The sequence below is a fragment of the Saccostrea echinata genome, unplaced genomic scaffold (genome assembly GCF_033153115.1).
Source record: "Saccostrea echinata isolate AGI-Se365-2 ecotype Australia unplaced genomic scaffold, CSIRO_AGI_Sech_v1 ptg000052l, whole genome shotgun sequence".
In the NCBI taxonomy this organism is placed as follows: domain Eukaryota; kingdom Metazoa; phylum Mollusca; class Bivalvia; order Ostreida; family Ostreidae; genus Saccostrea; species Saccostrea echinata.
Window position 1 is genome coordinate 15,987,388 of NW_026889801.1, and position 17,510 is coordinate 16,004,897.

General features: G+C 31.2%; 1 protein-coding gene across 1 annotated transcript; it reads right to left on the minus strand.

The window, feature by feature from the left end:
- Positions 1 to 1,768: 1,768 nt before the first annotated feature.
- On the minus strand, positions 1,769 to 13,179 carry LOC133203995 (uncharacterized). The gene is made up of 6 exons (XM_061339782.1): positions 13,176 to 13,179; positions 10,251 to 10,391; positions 3,307 to 3,415; positions 3,045 to 3,106; positions 2,507 to 2,632; positions 1,769 to 2,196 (listed from the first exon to the last, which is right to left on the minus strand). The coding sequence occupies exons 1-6, from the start codon at positions 13,177 to 13,179 to the stop codon at positions 1,769 to 1,771; spliced, it is 870 nt and encodes a 289-aa protein (XP_061195766.1).
- Positions 13,180 to 17,510: the final 4,331 nt, after the last annotated feature.

A 17,510-nucleotide genomic window follows, 5' to 3' on the forward strand; every position in this document is an offset into this window, starting at 1 on the left:
TCCAGTGAAAGCTCAAATCGTCTGCATTCCATTGCGCAAGTGATACACAAGTAAACAAACAAATTGGACCTCTTGTGTTAAATGGAACAGCCTAATTGCGACATGGTTACCTATTTCGTTTCTCTTTAGAGGGAGCGATCAACGTATTTTAGTACTTTTAATAGAATAGAAATAAAGTTCTTGTTGTCGTCAATGATGCAGGATAACCTCCTCGGTCTCAAATGTTGTTTGAACTTTCCTCGACCTCGGATGTTATCCTGCATATTCACTAAAACGCTAACTTTATTTCTTAAAGAATTGGTATTAGAATCCATTAAAAAATATATGCATTTGCTATTATGATGTGCCTCTTAAAAAAATGAAGAAAATAAAGCCAAAATATAGGCATGATTAATAACTAAATATTGATAACATTAAAAAAAAAATATGGCGTAAATAATTACATAAAATATAACAATCTCTTCTAGAGGCCTGGGACTTAAAAACTATCTAAAACAAATAAAAAAAAACAAAACAAAACAACACTTACAAAAAATATGTACTAAACTGAATTTCTACGACAAAAGAAAGCAAAATTGGAGGGGTGGAGGCAGCTGTTAATAATTTGAAGCTATGCAATGCACGTGTATTTTTCACGGCGTCCTAAAAGAAACTGAAAAGCAAGTCAATCTGAACGAAAATGACCAGGTTTCACCAGCGGACGATTCCGACTCGACATTTATCAAAAAAGTTTCATTTCTAGTAATCACTTGCATTTGCCTCATCTTATTTGGCTACGCAAACAACCTTCGAGGATAATGCACCCGCAATAACTCTTTCTATAGTAAATGCATTCCAATGTTCATAAAATATAAACCTTAATATTCGTTTTTATGTATGTGTGAAGTTTTTAAGAATGTAAACGATGAACATGAATTACCTATAACACATAAGATATTGCTTTGGTAGAAAAGTTATCACATAGACAGGGATATGTATTTTATTTTGAAACTCTCATTATATTCATGCTAGTTTATTTTAAACCGCATGTGACACCAACCCTAGTTTCCACTTGTAAACAAATTTTGTTTTTATTTTTTTTTTCTACATCCTGACCTTGGAGGACACTTAACACTATGCATTAGGATCCATATATAAATTTGACAAAAGATTGTTCTTTCTGAAGGGGGTATTCCGCTGGAAAACCTTTTTTTTTTTCTTACGGATATTTTTCCAGAAAATCTGCAGGTGATCCCCACTAACCCTAAAGAAAAAACTATAGTAAACTATAGTACTTTTTTTCTTAAGTTAGATGAAAGCTTGATGATGTCATGCTACATGTATGACACAACATCAATACCTGCTGATAAATACTACAATAAGTCCACAACCATTATCGATTGATAACCTTAACACAAACAAATATCCACGTTATGTTGAAATTTTCATTCTATCTTTAATTTCAAACGCAAGTGTTTTTTTTTTTTTTTTTTTTTTTTTTTTTTTTTTTTTTTGTCATTTTTCATTCATTGTGTATTAAATTATTTACATGAAATTATTCTTTTTAGGCGAGAGAGAGAGAGAGAGGCAACATAAACAAATGAAAAAGATCTATAACTAGGAATTATTTGCTTTACAAAAAGCTTTCAATCTTAAATAATTGTGTACTTGCACAAGCAATTTTATTTTGCTTTCATTTTCAGTTTTTACTTTTTATTTATTTATTTGCTATACATGTTAAATACATATCTATCTTTTTTTTAACAAATAATAGTTTGAATAGCTTTCGTCATTTTAAGGCATCGTAGAAGTGATTGGATTCCCGATTGTCAGATTTATTTTCTTTCTTTAGGTAAGCCAGCTTGTCAATGTAATCATTTTCTGAAGAAAGTAAATCTTCTTTTCCGCTCTCTTCTGTATTCTGTCCATCCATGTCTTCGTAAAGATTTTCCTTCGTGCCTTCATTTTCATCATTTTTTCTATTCAACTGTTTCTCAAGTCTCTGTATCTCTTGCCGTCCTTGAACCATCCTTGAGTTAGATTGTTTTACCTTCTTCCAGATTATTCTTCCACCAATAGCTAGTACCAAGAACGTCATGAAAGCTATAACACCGATAAGAATTGGTGCTACCGGAGGCTCCATATTCGAATTTTTGCTCTCTTGTCTAGATTCTGTAGAGTTTTTATCTGGAAGTATCTCTTCATTCTTTGGTGAATCTAAATTGAGACGTTCAATATTAAACAGTAAATGAAAAGTTAAGTAGGCAAACGTTTGTTTATAAGTAATTGTTATTATATTTCGTTCATACACGGACCATAAAAGCCAAATAATATATAATTAATAAATTACACATTGTCTGTGACATTTTTTATTAATTTTAATAAAAAAAAATTGAGATCGATGGCAGTCATTTTATCAGGAATACCCTTAAAAAATTTCTTTTTAATCTTAAGTGTCAAAGAATTTACTATATTTAACGAAAGTAAACTATAGTTAACTATAGTATACTTTTGTTAGGGTAGTTACCAATACATCCTGTTGATATGTCACACAACTCTTCTGAACAGTTACATTCCTCCTGACAGGATTTGCCATACCCAGGATAGCGACACTCCATGAAACAGTTGAGGCCCATGTATCCCACAGGGCATTCTTTAAATATAGATATTTAATATCAGATAATTACATGCAATTGATGAAATTGAATTTTGTTATCTGTTCGGTGCATACTCATATCAAAAGAGCAATAAAGCATAAATTAAAGACACAGACTGTCAAATTAGATAACAGTTTAACAGGTTTTCAACATTTGATAAGAAAATCATGATACTGAAATAAATGTTTAAAAAATATATATATAAACAACAAAGCAAAGCGGTATATTTCCAATTTATTAGTCTTTTTATTTGATTTTTTAAGTATACAATAACCAAAAAGCTTGCATATACTAGACTTTTATACAATTTACTTTAATTTGATTTTCAAAATACTTTGAAAGAAAACCTAGCTACATTGAAGTTCATTGGTGATAACATATGTATACCTATATGAATTCTCTAAATACCTTTGCATTCATTTGAAATCTCATCAAAGAAAAATCCTTGACAGCAATTGTTTTCATGGTCTCTACAATTTAAACTTATCTTGAATATGTAAACATTTATAAAAATTGAAACAGATGATATTAACATGTATGGCATTTAAAAAGTTTTAGCTGTCACGAACTATTGCTTTAAAAAAATATACTTTAAGTTCTATAGATACATGTATTGTTGATTATAACTACTGAAAATCTATACATAAGTTATTAATGATCAGATACATACGGGTTGCAATCTCCTTTGGCAGCTCTAATATGATAAATAAATGTTACAGAGAATAAAACAATCTTTCTTAGGTACATGTTCAAGTTTACACTGCATATAACTTTTATAACTATCAGTATTGCAAACTAAACCTTATATACTTTGTGAGTACGCTTTTTCACGTGACTAAGTAATTTTAATATTGCTAATGTGATTCAATTTGCATTTTATGGGAGATATATGAACTAATCTACATCCTTGACAGACGTTTTATCAAAATTTAATCACATTTTATCACTTTTATCTTACTTTTGTATTCAGATTGAATACCATTCCAAAATTTCTTCTTGATAAAGATCCCAGTCAGACAATGTTACAAATTTACATTATATTGCACTTGAATGCATAAATTAAGTAAACTTTTGTTTTATTTCCTTTTCAAACCACTTTAATATGGTGGACAGACATACCGCGTCAGACGAGTCTGTTACTTTATGTCAAAAATCATTGCACCCCAACTAATTTGACCCGGTAGGAAAACGTGGACATTTTTTTTCTGAAATTTGTTTTAATATGCCTTGTACTGAAAGTGCTCGATAAATTATTATTATTATTCATTCAAGTGCTTCTAAATATATTTACTAATAATGCATAAAATGAATGTTTTTCTCCACAAATATTTCTATAAGCTATTACTGTTTTATTGTGAAAAAATGTTTCAGTAAAGAGACAAACAAAGTGTTATAAAGTAACTTTTTTTTTATTAAAACAGATATATATTTAGCATGCCTAATATTCAGAAAAAAGCAGCAATAAATGCAAATCCATTTCATATAACACAGTTATCTTCCTTGTCTGTTCTGAATCAAGAACAGGAATAAAAATGTTTCCATGTCAAAAAAAATAGAATTCCTAGAATTGGGTATATTTTTTAAGTATCCTGTGAGACGATAACAATGCAATACGGAGTCCAAATTGAACATGACACGAACTTCCCAGGTTTTATTCTCTCCATATAGTGAATAGCTCTTCGATATTTCCTTTATTTGTTAAATATAGAAATTGTATCAATAGATTGTAACAGTTTTGTTTAATACAAAATTGGCATATTATTCTAAATCAAACTCATTTATATATGCCAGTTTGATAGTAATGTCAGATTTCCCCACAAATGTTTGCTTTTATTTGTGTTTTTTTTTTTCTTTCTTTCACAGCTTTTGCTACACAAATGCCTAAACACTGAATTTTCAACAAGAAGATGAAATTGTATCAAAAACGTCATCTTTCTTCAATTATTTTAATTTGTTTTTCAAATTTTCATAGTTTTTCTTTTCAGAAATAAAAAAAATATACATACTTCAACATTCCGGGCAGAAATATTCTAGTATGAAAAGTTATTTGACGACATTCAAGTGTTCATGGGCCCATGAACGTGTATAATTTAGGCAATCAACGAAAACTGGCACCACGAATTTTGATGATTCCACACTTAGTAAAATAATGAACTAGGCTTAAACATTTGTATTTTAATTAGATGTGATGTTTGTAAAGGATTTCTCACAAAACAAGAAACCTAACTATGATATGCAATAACTATTGCAAATTTTATTTTGTTAATGTAGTTTGTATGCAGTAGTATACTGTTTTAGATTTTAATACTGATCTTCATAAACTTTATTACTTTAATAACTTTGAACTGTTAAAACTTCAATTTATTCAACTACGAGGGCCGTCCAAAAATTACGCGACTCGTTGCACAAAAACATATTTGACGACATAATCAAGCAAAAAGTCACAAATAATATAAAAGAATCATTAAATATATGGTCATTAAAATTTCCTATCAAAATAATGTAAATTGGTATCAATTTCGGGTGATTTAACAGGACATATCATGAAGTCACGGCGCAATAAAACATTCAACGTCACGGGCATTTTAAAAAATGGGAGCTTTCATTTTCTCAAAATTTTACCTTAGTATGTGATACTGTATAGATTGGGTTACCTTACCCACTTAGAATAAACATCCATATACCATTTCTGATCCAGCTTATAAACAATAAAACTAGTAATGTGTATTCTAGTTTGTGTTAAACCCCAAAACTGCAGATATTTCTGAAGTAAAGCTTGACGTCAGTCGATCTCAATCACAGTCTTAACAGCCTAGATCAGTGTTTTGTCGATGAACTTCTTCCATTCCTCCCGGATTGCTTTTTGACTAAGGTCTAACAGTCTAAAATTCTTTTTACATTTTGTAGAGATGTGTCGGATATTCCGCTGGTGTTCTACATGTTTCATTAGGATTATTTTGGGTCTCTATTGGCGTTTTCCCAGCACGATTCATGATTTGATAAAAGTGCGCTGCTCCGTCAATACACGAGACGTCACTTTTGCAGTTGATTTCTTAGGGTGTCACATCGGAGAAATATTAAATATTTCTGTTAGTACTTCAAATATTACGTCAGCAATCTAAATACTTAATAATAGAATAAAAAGAAATTTTAGAGAAAATTGTTGAATAATATCGTGAAATATGGAAAATAAATGAATACAATTTTTGATACCGCATGTTTGTTTTTCAACATTATTGCCGTGCTCCGTATGTCACCATCAGCAGTATCAAAACAGCAATAATTTTATGAGATAATAAATAAAAATTTAAAAAAAAAATACCAAGAATTTATTGGAATCTTTAAGAAATATGTTCCTGTGAAATTTCAATTCTATATGACGTCTATAAGAGTAAATAATAGCAGAGTCCGCGTAATTTTTGAACGGCCCTCGTACTTTCATTCCTTGATTAAAAAAAAAAAAAAGAACAGGGCGTATTCCGTTCTCGCGTGTAAAATGATCTATCTTGTGTAATTTCAGTAATGACTCTTTTATCAAGAGCTCTTCGCTCCACAAAATGGTGTTGTTAACTTTTCTCTGGTAAATTCAAAGAGTATAACATTTAGTTCCATTCAAAACAAAACAATCATAAGGACTTTGCCAGATTATATCTGAAAACGTGAATGAAGATTAACATTTATTTTTCATCCATTAGCCCTGCATATGTTTTTTTTTTAACCTTTTACCGTTTCGTCATTTAAAGGATTATATATTTGATATTAACCTTTACTTGGAGATGTATGCATAAAAAACCCTGATATTAAGCTGTACGTTTCTTAGTATTATCTTTCAATATATTTAAGTATATTGTTTTTGACAAGAAACTATGATCATTCAAAACCCATTGTAACAATAAAGAAATGCTAAGTAATCTGTATTTCACTAAAGTACACCAAAGTATTTACTTTTGCATTGCAGTTAACTATAGTATTTTTTTTTAGATGTGAATTGTGATAAAAATGTGGAAAAGTTCCCGTTATATTTAAATTTTCCTGTACAAAACTTTGTTTGAGAATTTTGTATTTTAATGTTCCATAAACAGAATGTTACAGACCTTCACGCCCTTTTCTGTGTACTAATGTTAATCGTTGAACACATGCCGGGATCACTCAATCTAAAGTGATTTGGACATTTCACTGATGGTTTCACTGCTACATATAAAGTATGTTTTCCTTGTTCTTTAATTGATTGAAAGAATGCTAGAAATTGGAGAATTGATTTAAAACAAAACAAATGTAAACACATAATATTGGAATCGTGGGACATTCTTTGGAGTCATTCAATTAATATGTGACATATCGACAAATGAGCAGCTGGTTAATTTGTTTTCTCAATTCAAGAGTCAACTTTTAGTTGTAAATGCACCGCTTTGTACTTTACGTTCTTTGTTATACAAGTTACACAGGATTCAGATTTTTTTTTTTTCCATTCTGCGTTTGGTCATTGATTTTAAAAATAATTAAATCTTTCAATATCTTTTAATGTACAGGGAATAATTTACTAATGTATTTATTTTCACAAGATGTTTGTTCAGCTGACATTCCCAGATATTTACTATGTAGATTTTTGCAGAGCAAACCAAACCTCTAAAATGAAAAGTAGGAATAGGTTACACAGATGAGTGTGCATGCCCCGTCGACCTGTAAGATTGTGTCCCTTGTCAAGATAGGACAAACGAAAAAATCAAGGAAGAATTAGTTGGTCTTTTTTTTTTTACTTTCTTTATGTTTGCTCAATATTTTATTAAAGATTTTTAAATGGTTTGAAATCAAACTTCATAACATCTAAAGCACTTTATATACGAGGGTTGTTAGAAAAGTTCTCTGACAAGTTCTATTGTGAGCGCGCTATTTGCATGAAATCAGTAAAACTCTTCAGGTAAAAAGTATACCTATTTTCCAATTAATATGCAAAAATTTAGTGTTTTCCGATGATCTTTAAAAAATAAAAAGCGAAATAATTAAGATAAAATATGCTTCACGGAGCATGTTACTTTTTCGCACTTTTACATTTCAGAGACATAATTTTGAAATTAAAAATTGCATAAAGATTTATGATATTTCACCTCTCGCTAAGATATTTATGAAACGTCATTTGGTGAAATTTTGAATTAAATTGGAGGAGTTATGACTATTTTATCACTAATTATAGATGATCAATGCGTAAAAACAAAGCCAAGAAATGGTAACGTCATTGAACGTCTTGGAGCACCGAGCTATTAAGAATATGTGTGCAGACAGGGACAGGGAAATGCCCGAAAGAGACTAAAATGTTTTTAGATGGCTTACACGTATCTAGTACCAAAGTGTTCAAGTGGTAGCAACTTTGTAAGAATTAATGGAAGGATGGGCATTTTTGATTATCAACTCCTGCGATACCCCAATATCCTGCTCATCGCATGGACGTTGCGCCAATGGATTTTGCATTGTTTCTCATATCTGATCGCTGAACTGCGTAGACATTGTTTTAAAGATCTCACTAATATCCGATACGCCACAAAAGACATTAAAAAATATATAACATGTCTTGATATACTTATTTAATTTTTAAGTCAGAAAAGGACAGGAAAAGTCTGTAGATATGAAAGATATTTACAACTGTGAAAAATCTTCACAGGTCTGGAATCAGGTTGTCACGTCACCTACCGTCATAAAACGTCAAGTGATTGCTCCGTGATTCCGATGACCGCGCAGTAAAAATCGAAGTATATTTTCAAAATGTTGGTAAATGGACATGATCTTTTACATACTAATAAACAAAAGATAAGAATTCAATTAGTCATACGTCATTCTTCAAAGTTTAAAATATATTTTCCTTAAATCAAGGTGTCCGCGAACTTTTCTAACAACCCTCGTATATATATATATATAAAAAGATTCTACTTATGCCTTGGGATTTAAAATTATACCCTGATCAAGTAAAATATGATATTAAATAATTGTTTTATTCTTTCAACATTGATGATAAGAGGCAATATTTGAAAACACATTACAAATCCTCATAAGCTGCCTTTTGATTTTTTACCGAATCCGTACAATAGAAAATAGAAAGTATGTATTGCTTTCAGTATTTTTTTTTTTTTTTTTTTTTTTTTTTTTTTTTTTTTTGCATTTTATGGCGTTCAAGGATAGGCAAACAACTATAAATAATTAATTTAATTTATCCTGATCAAAAGTGACTTTTTTATTACATTCAACCTAATTATATAATTTATCTAATTTTGGAGACTGCATGAAAATTAATTTGTTCCCATGCTGATTTCTTTGGACTATACTTCAGAATTAGATTCCATTTTTATCTGTTGAATTGTGGCTCAAAATTTGGATTGCTATCTCTAACAGTTATTATTTTTTGTTCCTTTCATCAATCTCACTATGAACATTCATGTCAAGTATTCAAATTGATGGCAACATATATTTATTTTCGTTACACAACTCATTAAGTAATCAGGATTCTTTATTCGTCGGGTAAAAGTGTGTACTCAGAATTGAACTTATTTTGCAGTTACGTGCAGCATGCAACTATTCCGTCAATAACGTTCACCGAATGGTTGGAAAAGTTATGAAATGGGAAAAAATGTAGTAAAGCTCTGCTACTCAGACACCTTTCAGATACAATTAATCATTTTCAGCTACAAAACAAAAGAGCATTATCCTGTGAAAGCGAGAAATTCATATTTCTGTCAAAATTTTAACCAACAGGAAACAAATGAATAAAAGAAAAGTGATATGTTCACTTGATTTAATTAAAGTTCTCATACTAAAAAAAAACAAATAAAAACAACGATGGAACCATACCAAATCCTGAGAGAAATATTACGTTCCAAACATTCATGATGTATGGTTTTACACATACAAAAAAGTTATCTGGAAAGATTTTTACTTTTTTCTTTGAAAGGAGATATTTAAAAAAAAAATATTTATTCGGATGGAAATCGGTAATATATCTTGATATATAAATGTACAAAATTTACAGGCTAGTATATACCCTTTGGTAATCCTTTGACATGTTTGATTGGTTCATGTTCATTGCAATGGGCTCAACATAATCCACATCTTCTGATCCATTTTCAATTGTATTTGTACTTCTTTTCTTTTTATTTTCCAGTACCTCAACATAAAAATGTGTGTCGCTTTTTCTTTCAACTTCTTGATTTCTGTCTATACGTATAATCGTTTTCCATCTTGCAAAGAATCCTTCGGCCCATAATTTTTTGACAGAAATAATGGAAAGAATCAGAGAGAGGACGACCACGAAGGCAATTAGAACTGGTTTGGAGGGATCTGCATAAGATTGATCAAAGAAGTCATTTGAAGATATAAATGTCACAGTCGAAAGAGCAGTTAGGCATACAGTAAAAATTGTCTAATCCGGACACGACTGGTTCAAAAGAAATTAGCCAGATTAGACAACTATCCGGATTAGACAAAATTTTAAACAATTACATGTTCTAGAAGTCATTAAAAGTCAACATCGTATTAGGCAAGATATCGAATTATACAACATCCGGATTTGAAACGTTTCATCATATTTATTCTTTAGAAAACTGATCAAGTGTGTTCAGAAAAAAATACCTCCTTTTTCAACGCTGATGCAGCCGACAATTTTATTACAGTATATTTCTGTACAATCACATTGTTGTTGACAAAGGCGGCCGTAACTAGGGTAGCGGCATTGTAAAGAATAATTTGGTCCCGTAAGGCCAGTGGAGCATTCTGAACTCCAAAAAAAAGAAATAGATAAATATTCATCATTCCTTTATGATGCCATAAATCAATAAAAAAAAGAAAGAAAATCTGCGATTATTTCAAAAAAAAAAAAAAAAAAAAAAAAAAAAAAAAAGAAAAAAAAAAAAAAATCAACAAAAATCCCGAAGACAACAACACCGACTGAGTCACTATTTGCACTCTTTATAAAACAGATTATACACTCTTCATGAAACAGATTATAATAGATTATATTTATTTCTACTTTGATGAACAAACCTATATGATTTCCTTTTTGATGCTGTCTAACGATTTTGTTTCTACACAATGTATTTCCACGTAAATGTTTGATCCTGTAGTTATTAATCTAACCCCTTCCATCCCTCAAGGAAAGAGGGCATTATCTGTAAACTTGAATTTGCATGAAATAAAACGCCTGCACATATTTGAATAACCCCACTGAAGTGAAAAGACGACTTTTAGTTGAAGATTTTCTTCCCTGTGTATAGCTGTGCTGTACTCTTCTTATTGAAACTTAGTTCTATATTGTGGCCCGAACCTACAAAAGTCGGATGCAATCTGAACAGATATGAACCTTCACTACCGCACGTTCTTGCATATTATCATGGCCCCCCAGATATGAACTGAACAAATTATTATCTACAAAGCCTGATAATGACTACTAATTAAGATGACGAATCTTAAACATGGATGGACTTTTCATGAGATCATTTTCCATCTGTTTTTCAACTGAAAATTCAATTTTTCCCTATTTGCACTAAGATCCACCTAGGGACCAGAAAGTGTTTTAAAAAAAAGAGACACTTTCCCCCAAAAATATTGCAGAAAGTTATCCTCTTTTCACTAGATTTCGATAAGACTGTTTTAACTACTGTACCCTATTTTGCCTTTCTTTTCAATATCCTATAGTGCATAAGAACATGACAATGATAAAAAATGAAGATGTTTATCATTTGTTATAATGTTTAGAATTTTAAAAATAATTTCTGATATAGTCTTTTGTTACAGTGCATAAATATTACATTTGTACCTTCGCATTTACTCTTCTCCGTATTGTATATATATCCTGTGCAGCAATCACTAACCGATGCTCTAGAGAATAATTGAATGAATATATATACATATATAGATTTGGGTTCTGATTAGTACGCGGCTATGTTAAGGCTGTCCGGCTTAATATGCATTAAAAATACGCTATTATATTTTGAGCTAGATCTTGATTTCAATTTGTAATCTATGTATACATGTGCAGTAAAATTGTGAAGAGAGTTTAATAACGTATTGAGAAAAAGCATATATGTGATGCCACATGACTGTGTTGATCACGTGACGGACACTTACAAAATTTCCTAATTGTCGCACAAAAATCCCATCGGCACAAGTGAAAAACAAAATTATTGAGAATAGTTTGTTACATAAATCAATTAAGCGTATTCTTGGGTATATATAAAGTGCTGAGGGTAAGTCTGAGTTTTGCTTCTTTAGAAAATATTTCACGAGAAATTCAACTTACCCACATACAAGGGGGCATTTTCCACTCTTCATCGCAATTTATACAAAATGGTATAAATATCATACGATCCCCCAGCAAAATTCAGTTAGACGACACACTTCTCTAGAAGATTCACATAGAACATCTTCAGTTTATCTTTATTAATCACTTGTGCCAGTCTAATATATGCATGATTTATAAATTCTAACTCTGTCTACAGACGTGTAAGGGGTAGCGTTTCATATTCATTTTTCTGTTATTGTTAGAATACGTACATAATCAGAAAGAGAAGAGAATAAAGATATTGTATTGCAAATAATAACCATCTTAACAGCACATAGAAACTTTAAACAACAATTCAGACACCTGATTTAAACATCAATGTCGAAATAAAATCTACATGCCATGGGAAGGAATGTAAAAGTTATGTCACTTTCCCCGTCATGACTGCTCAAGTTTGCAGTGACTTGACGTCATATTCTATTATGACGTCATATCTTGGTAGTTCAGAGAAGTAACAACGGCTGGTACACTGTGATATTAATCGGACAGCCTTATCCTAGCCGCGTACACTGATTTACTGTGACGTTATGATAGAGATTAGCTTTATCATCGGTTTTCAATCAAAACACAGATGGATTATTTATTTAAAGCAGAAAAATTGTTTTTCATATAAAAAAAAACAACTATTGTTTCCGGGCAACATTGATTATCTTCGCTTTCAAGGGATAATCACTTATTGGTTTTAGAGTATTACATAAATATCATGTTTAAAATGCGTTTTTTTTTATGTTTTGGACTTACGGAAAACATTGAATTTAAAGTAAATCTCTGAGCACACACCTGAAATCATAGTTAAATTATAAACTCTTGATTTATGACACTGCAAACACAGAAAAATACTGTTACCTTTCGTTAAAAATATACAAATTTGGAATACAAAGGTCGGTCATACCTTTTACATCACTTAAGCAGACCGTGAAAAAGAATAAGAATGCAAGAAACATAATTATCATAACAAAATCAACATGCCCGTACACCCATTATGTGCAAAAGACCAATGCACAATTTGTCAACTAAATTTGCTTTACAAAATACTTTGAATCTGATTGCGAGTTGCAATTTTAACTAATGATGATCTAAGAGGAAACTTTTATGTTGTAAGGAAGTAGGAAGAATATGATTTGTATTTCGCAAAAAAATGTCAAACAAAGCACACGAGCGTTGAAAATGCTCTCTCTCTCTCTCTCTCTCTCTCTCTCTCTCTCTCTCTCTCTTACCCATCATAGCCGACTTGTGAGGAATTGAAAGAATGGAATATGTTGTGGGGGAAGTGCTTTCCTGTTATTTTTTTCTTTAAATAATGGGCAATTCTTGTAGAAAATACCTGTCTTATTGTTGTCTCTCCTTTCTTATTTTAAAAATAACCTATCTGTCGTTTCAGTATGTAATCGAAAATTATGGGGAATGTTTTTTATCACTTATTTTTATGGGGAACGTCAACAGAACTCCTCTGGATTTACTGTTAAATTAATGTTACTCTTAATGTTTACGTGTATTTTTGCTCTACACCTTCCGCTAATTCATGGTTACAATTTAATATAGACATAAAACATTTCAATTTATCGATTTATCTCCATTTAATAGCCTACATGTATACATTGAATGTACACTGCAAACCTCATTCTCTCGACCTTCGATATGATGTCACAGCATATGCATATTGTTACATCGAACATCAAGCCCGATTCAACTTATTGAAAATCGATTTTGTTCATTGATATTTATATTTTTAAACGTTATCATGGTTATTCATTAAAAACATGTTTGCTTATCTTGCACCCAGATATTATTTTAGTTACGCGGGGCTGCTTTAAGTTTTTTTTAAGAACGTAATTCCCTTTATGACTACAGTAATAAGACTGAAAAATTCCAGAAAAAAAAGATTTCTGTATGATTTCAATTTTGTACGATGTAATTTTGCTTTAATCATTTTTTTCCTTCGCAGTTATACATAACAAAAATTTTGATGATTTTTTTTTCTCACAGCTAGCAACGTTTTGGAAAATTCTCTGTTTTGGGGGCGGGGTGGGGGTTCTCTATTTTTTTTTCTTTTGAAATGCTGGAGTTTGGCCGAGTTCGACCTAACATCAACAATTCAATTTGTTTATTTACCAATTAAGGGCCCTCATGGGGCAAAAAGAAAGTACGTTGTAAAAACCTGTATATTTTCATATAAATGTAAAACAATATACATACATACAAACAGAAAAATGTGTGTGAAAGGGAGGGGGCAAGCAGTGTCTAAATGAATGAATTTTTACATATCAAAACTTAAGCAAAAAAGACTATTCTCAGAAAACAATTGGAGAAAGTGGGGGGGGGGGGTCGGAGGCGCCTCCACCCCTTTCCTGACACCTTTCCCCGTGTATAACAGGCTTGTTCATTGTCTAACCAATCGGTCGATCAGTGTTAGGAAATCTTTGATGAATCGATATTTCTACATTCTAAAAATGTAGGTATTACATGTATTTTAATTTTTTTCAATGAGGATACATGTATTTCAATTTTAATTTCCTAATTATGCATTCTTTCGGCAAGTAACAATAAATATTATACAATAATAGAAAATAATATATATTTTAATATTTACGTATACCTCGTCATAAACCATTCAAAGTTCTTTCTAAGCCGTTTCAGAGAGAAAAAAAAAAAAAAAAAAAAAAAAAAAAAATTTAAACGAACCATCTCCTAGCTATTTAAAAATGACCCGGTTTTGTTTAATTTATAGTATATGTAACTTAAAACACATAAAGTATTTTTGTTGTTGTTGTATATTTCATTGTTCTTTTTTAATCAGGATATACTTCTAAGCTATTGACTTAAAGGTAAATTTAATATCAAGATTTTTTTTTTGTGATCTAGTTCGCCTCCCCGATGTGAAATACTTGCCGACGCCCCTGTTTTATAACCAGTTAGATTTTGGTTATAAGGTATAAAACTAATTCCTGGACTATATCCGTTGTTTTGAGTAAACGGGGAAGAAGGAATGTTGGCGGTTAATATAGTGACGGTGCTGTGGGCCGTAATACAACGTAAGCGAGAAAGGTGCCGATTTCCTTATGGTCTTCCAATATTAAGTCCAAGAACTGGTGAAATCAGGTTTCCAAATTTATTTTCGACGATGGTAAATATCAAAAATACTTTACGAGTCTTAAAGTAACCGAATTGGATGTGGCCGGTAGAGCATCGGGCCTCCATACTGATGAAGGTATAAAGGACATAGCTTTTTGTTAGACAGAGAGAGTAAACAATAATTGCATTATGACACTGGCTGAATTAATTGATGGACAGGTGTGTTTCTTTGATAGAATGGACATAAAAGACATGGCTAAATAATTATATAAACAAAGTTATTGATATAAGATTAACAGGTCCTGAGGCATTTACACCTAACGAGTATCAATTGTTTTGACAGTCACTTAAAGTCAATTGGAATGTCTTAATCCTGCTTCAAAGGGAATGAGATAAATTAGACACAGTTAATTATTATTATATTAGCACATAGTAAAAACAGATAAACAATTTTGTAGATAAACGTCAAAATTTAGTATAATATATTTAAAAGTTATTTATTTCAAAAATATTAATTTTGCTCGGTGATAATATAATGAAATCCATCAGCGGAATAGGAAGTGTAGTTTCATTTCATTTAAATTAATATAAAGGTAACAATTCACGACAGGAACTAGATTTAAACCCCTCTCCTCCCTTCCCATTCTTTTTTTTTCCCGATCCAATATTTCCATAATTTAAATGATATATTTCCTTTTATTTAATTGTTTCTGTCTTTAAAGAACTTGTGCGTTTATTAGCTAATTCCTCTTTAAAAAAAATTGTTCTTAAATAATGATAATATCTTCAACTGATCGATGAATTAAAGAGATCATTCATCATCCAACATGTACAATATATCACGTTAAGATATTTTCAGTGACCATAGATTGGTTAAAGACAACGATCTTGTAGCATAAGCTAATTTGATAAAAATACCTAAATTACATAATTCTTTACTATTCTGTGTACTAAGTAATTGTACTAAGTTGAGGACGACTGGTCTTCAGGAGTCGAAGCCTTTTTTTTTTAATATATTTTTGTCTTAATGTACTATAATGTGGACATTTTAAACAAATTATTTGTCCCCTTATTCACGAAGATGATATATTCTATCATCTCTCACAATTCTGTTATAACTTCCTTGTTCAATCATTAAGATTTGTGCAGATAGTCTTAATCTTGTAATTAGTACTCTATATTTTAAATGTATATTGGTTTACATGAATAAGATGGCGGGGGGGGGGGGGGGTAAAATTATCAATAAGGTGTTGGTAAATGAGACAATTTGGTGATTTACATAAATTTGACATTTCACACTTTCTCTGATATACAATATCAATGGTGGTATTGCTTATACCATTACTACCATGCAATAGAATCAATAGGATAATTTTTTCGGGAGGTGGGGGGGGGGGGGGTTATACTCACTTTCAAAGAATCCAGCTCAACTCCAGCTTCTTTATACATAAGATAATGCGCAAACCAAAAAAAAAAAAAAAAAAAAAAAAATCAGTAATTCGTTCGGAAGGGGGGGGGGGGGGTGCTCTTCTCATGGACAACTCGCTTCTTTCCGGCATATAACACGCAGTGAGGATATTTTACTTAATCATTTTCTGTAGGTAATCACACATACATCGCACATGATGACCTTTCATAGATAACATAGACATTATTGTTGTTAATATTAAATCCTTCAAATTGCTCCATTTATAAATATAGCTATATCTTAAAAGTCTTAACATTTCGTAAGTTTCATCGCGTGATCCAAAAATTTTTATTAAGCACCGCTTGATGAGATGTTGGACCGGTAGATTAGATATATTGGACCGCTTTGACGTTTTTAACGTCAATATGGGTTAACCAAGTAGTAGACGTCTGACAGTTTCGGCATTGGTCCGATATCATCATTGTTGCAAACGTGGAAGGGAGAGCAAAATACCTCTGTCATAATATAAAGTAAACGATTCTAGTTAACAGTTTAGGCCTTGTCAAAGGTCCAACAAATTGCATGTTGCACACTAACCCAGTCAATAAATGTACATGTATAATCATGACTGCACATCACCTTTAATTTTTCGTACGAACTCAAAAGTATCTAAACCGTAAATTAAAATAATAAAGAAAAAAAACAAAACGGCAAACAAACAAGAACCCAGAATGCATAAACTATGATAAAGCACTCACTATATATAGCCTCACAATAGAGAATTTCACTATACAACAACGAAAATGAAGCAGCACATATCCCTTTCTGGGGAGCTTGTTTCTTGTTTTGTTTTTGTTTATGAAAAAAAAAATGCTCTCTAGGTCTTTTATCTATTTCTTACAAATTGCTCGTTTGGTTGAGTTCATTGCCACGGACGCGAGTCTGCATCTAGATCTCTCTTTCTCCAGAAATGAGAAAGGATTGTATTTTCTGGTTGTACGATTGTGGGGTTTGCTACGATGTGACATTTTGTACCACATCACATGACATACATGTACATGTGTGGTGTTTC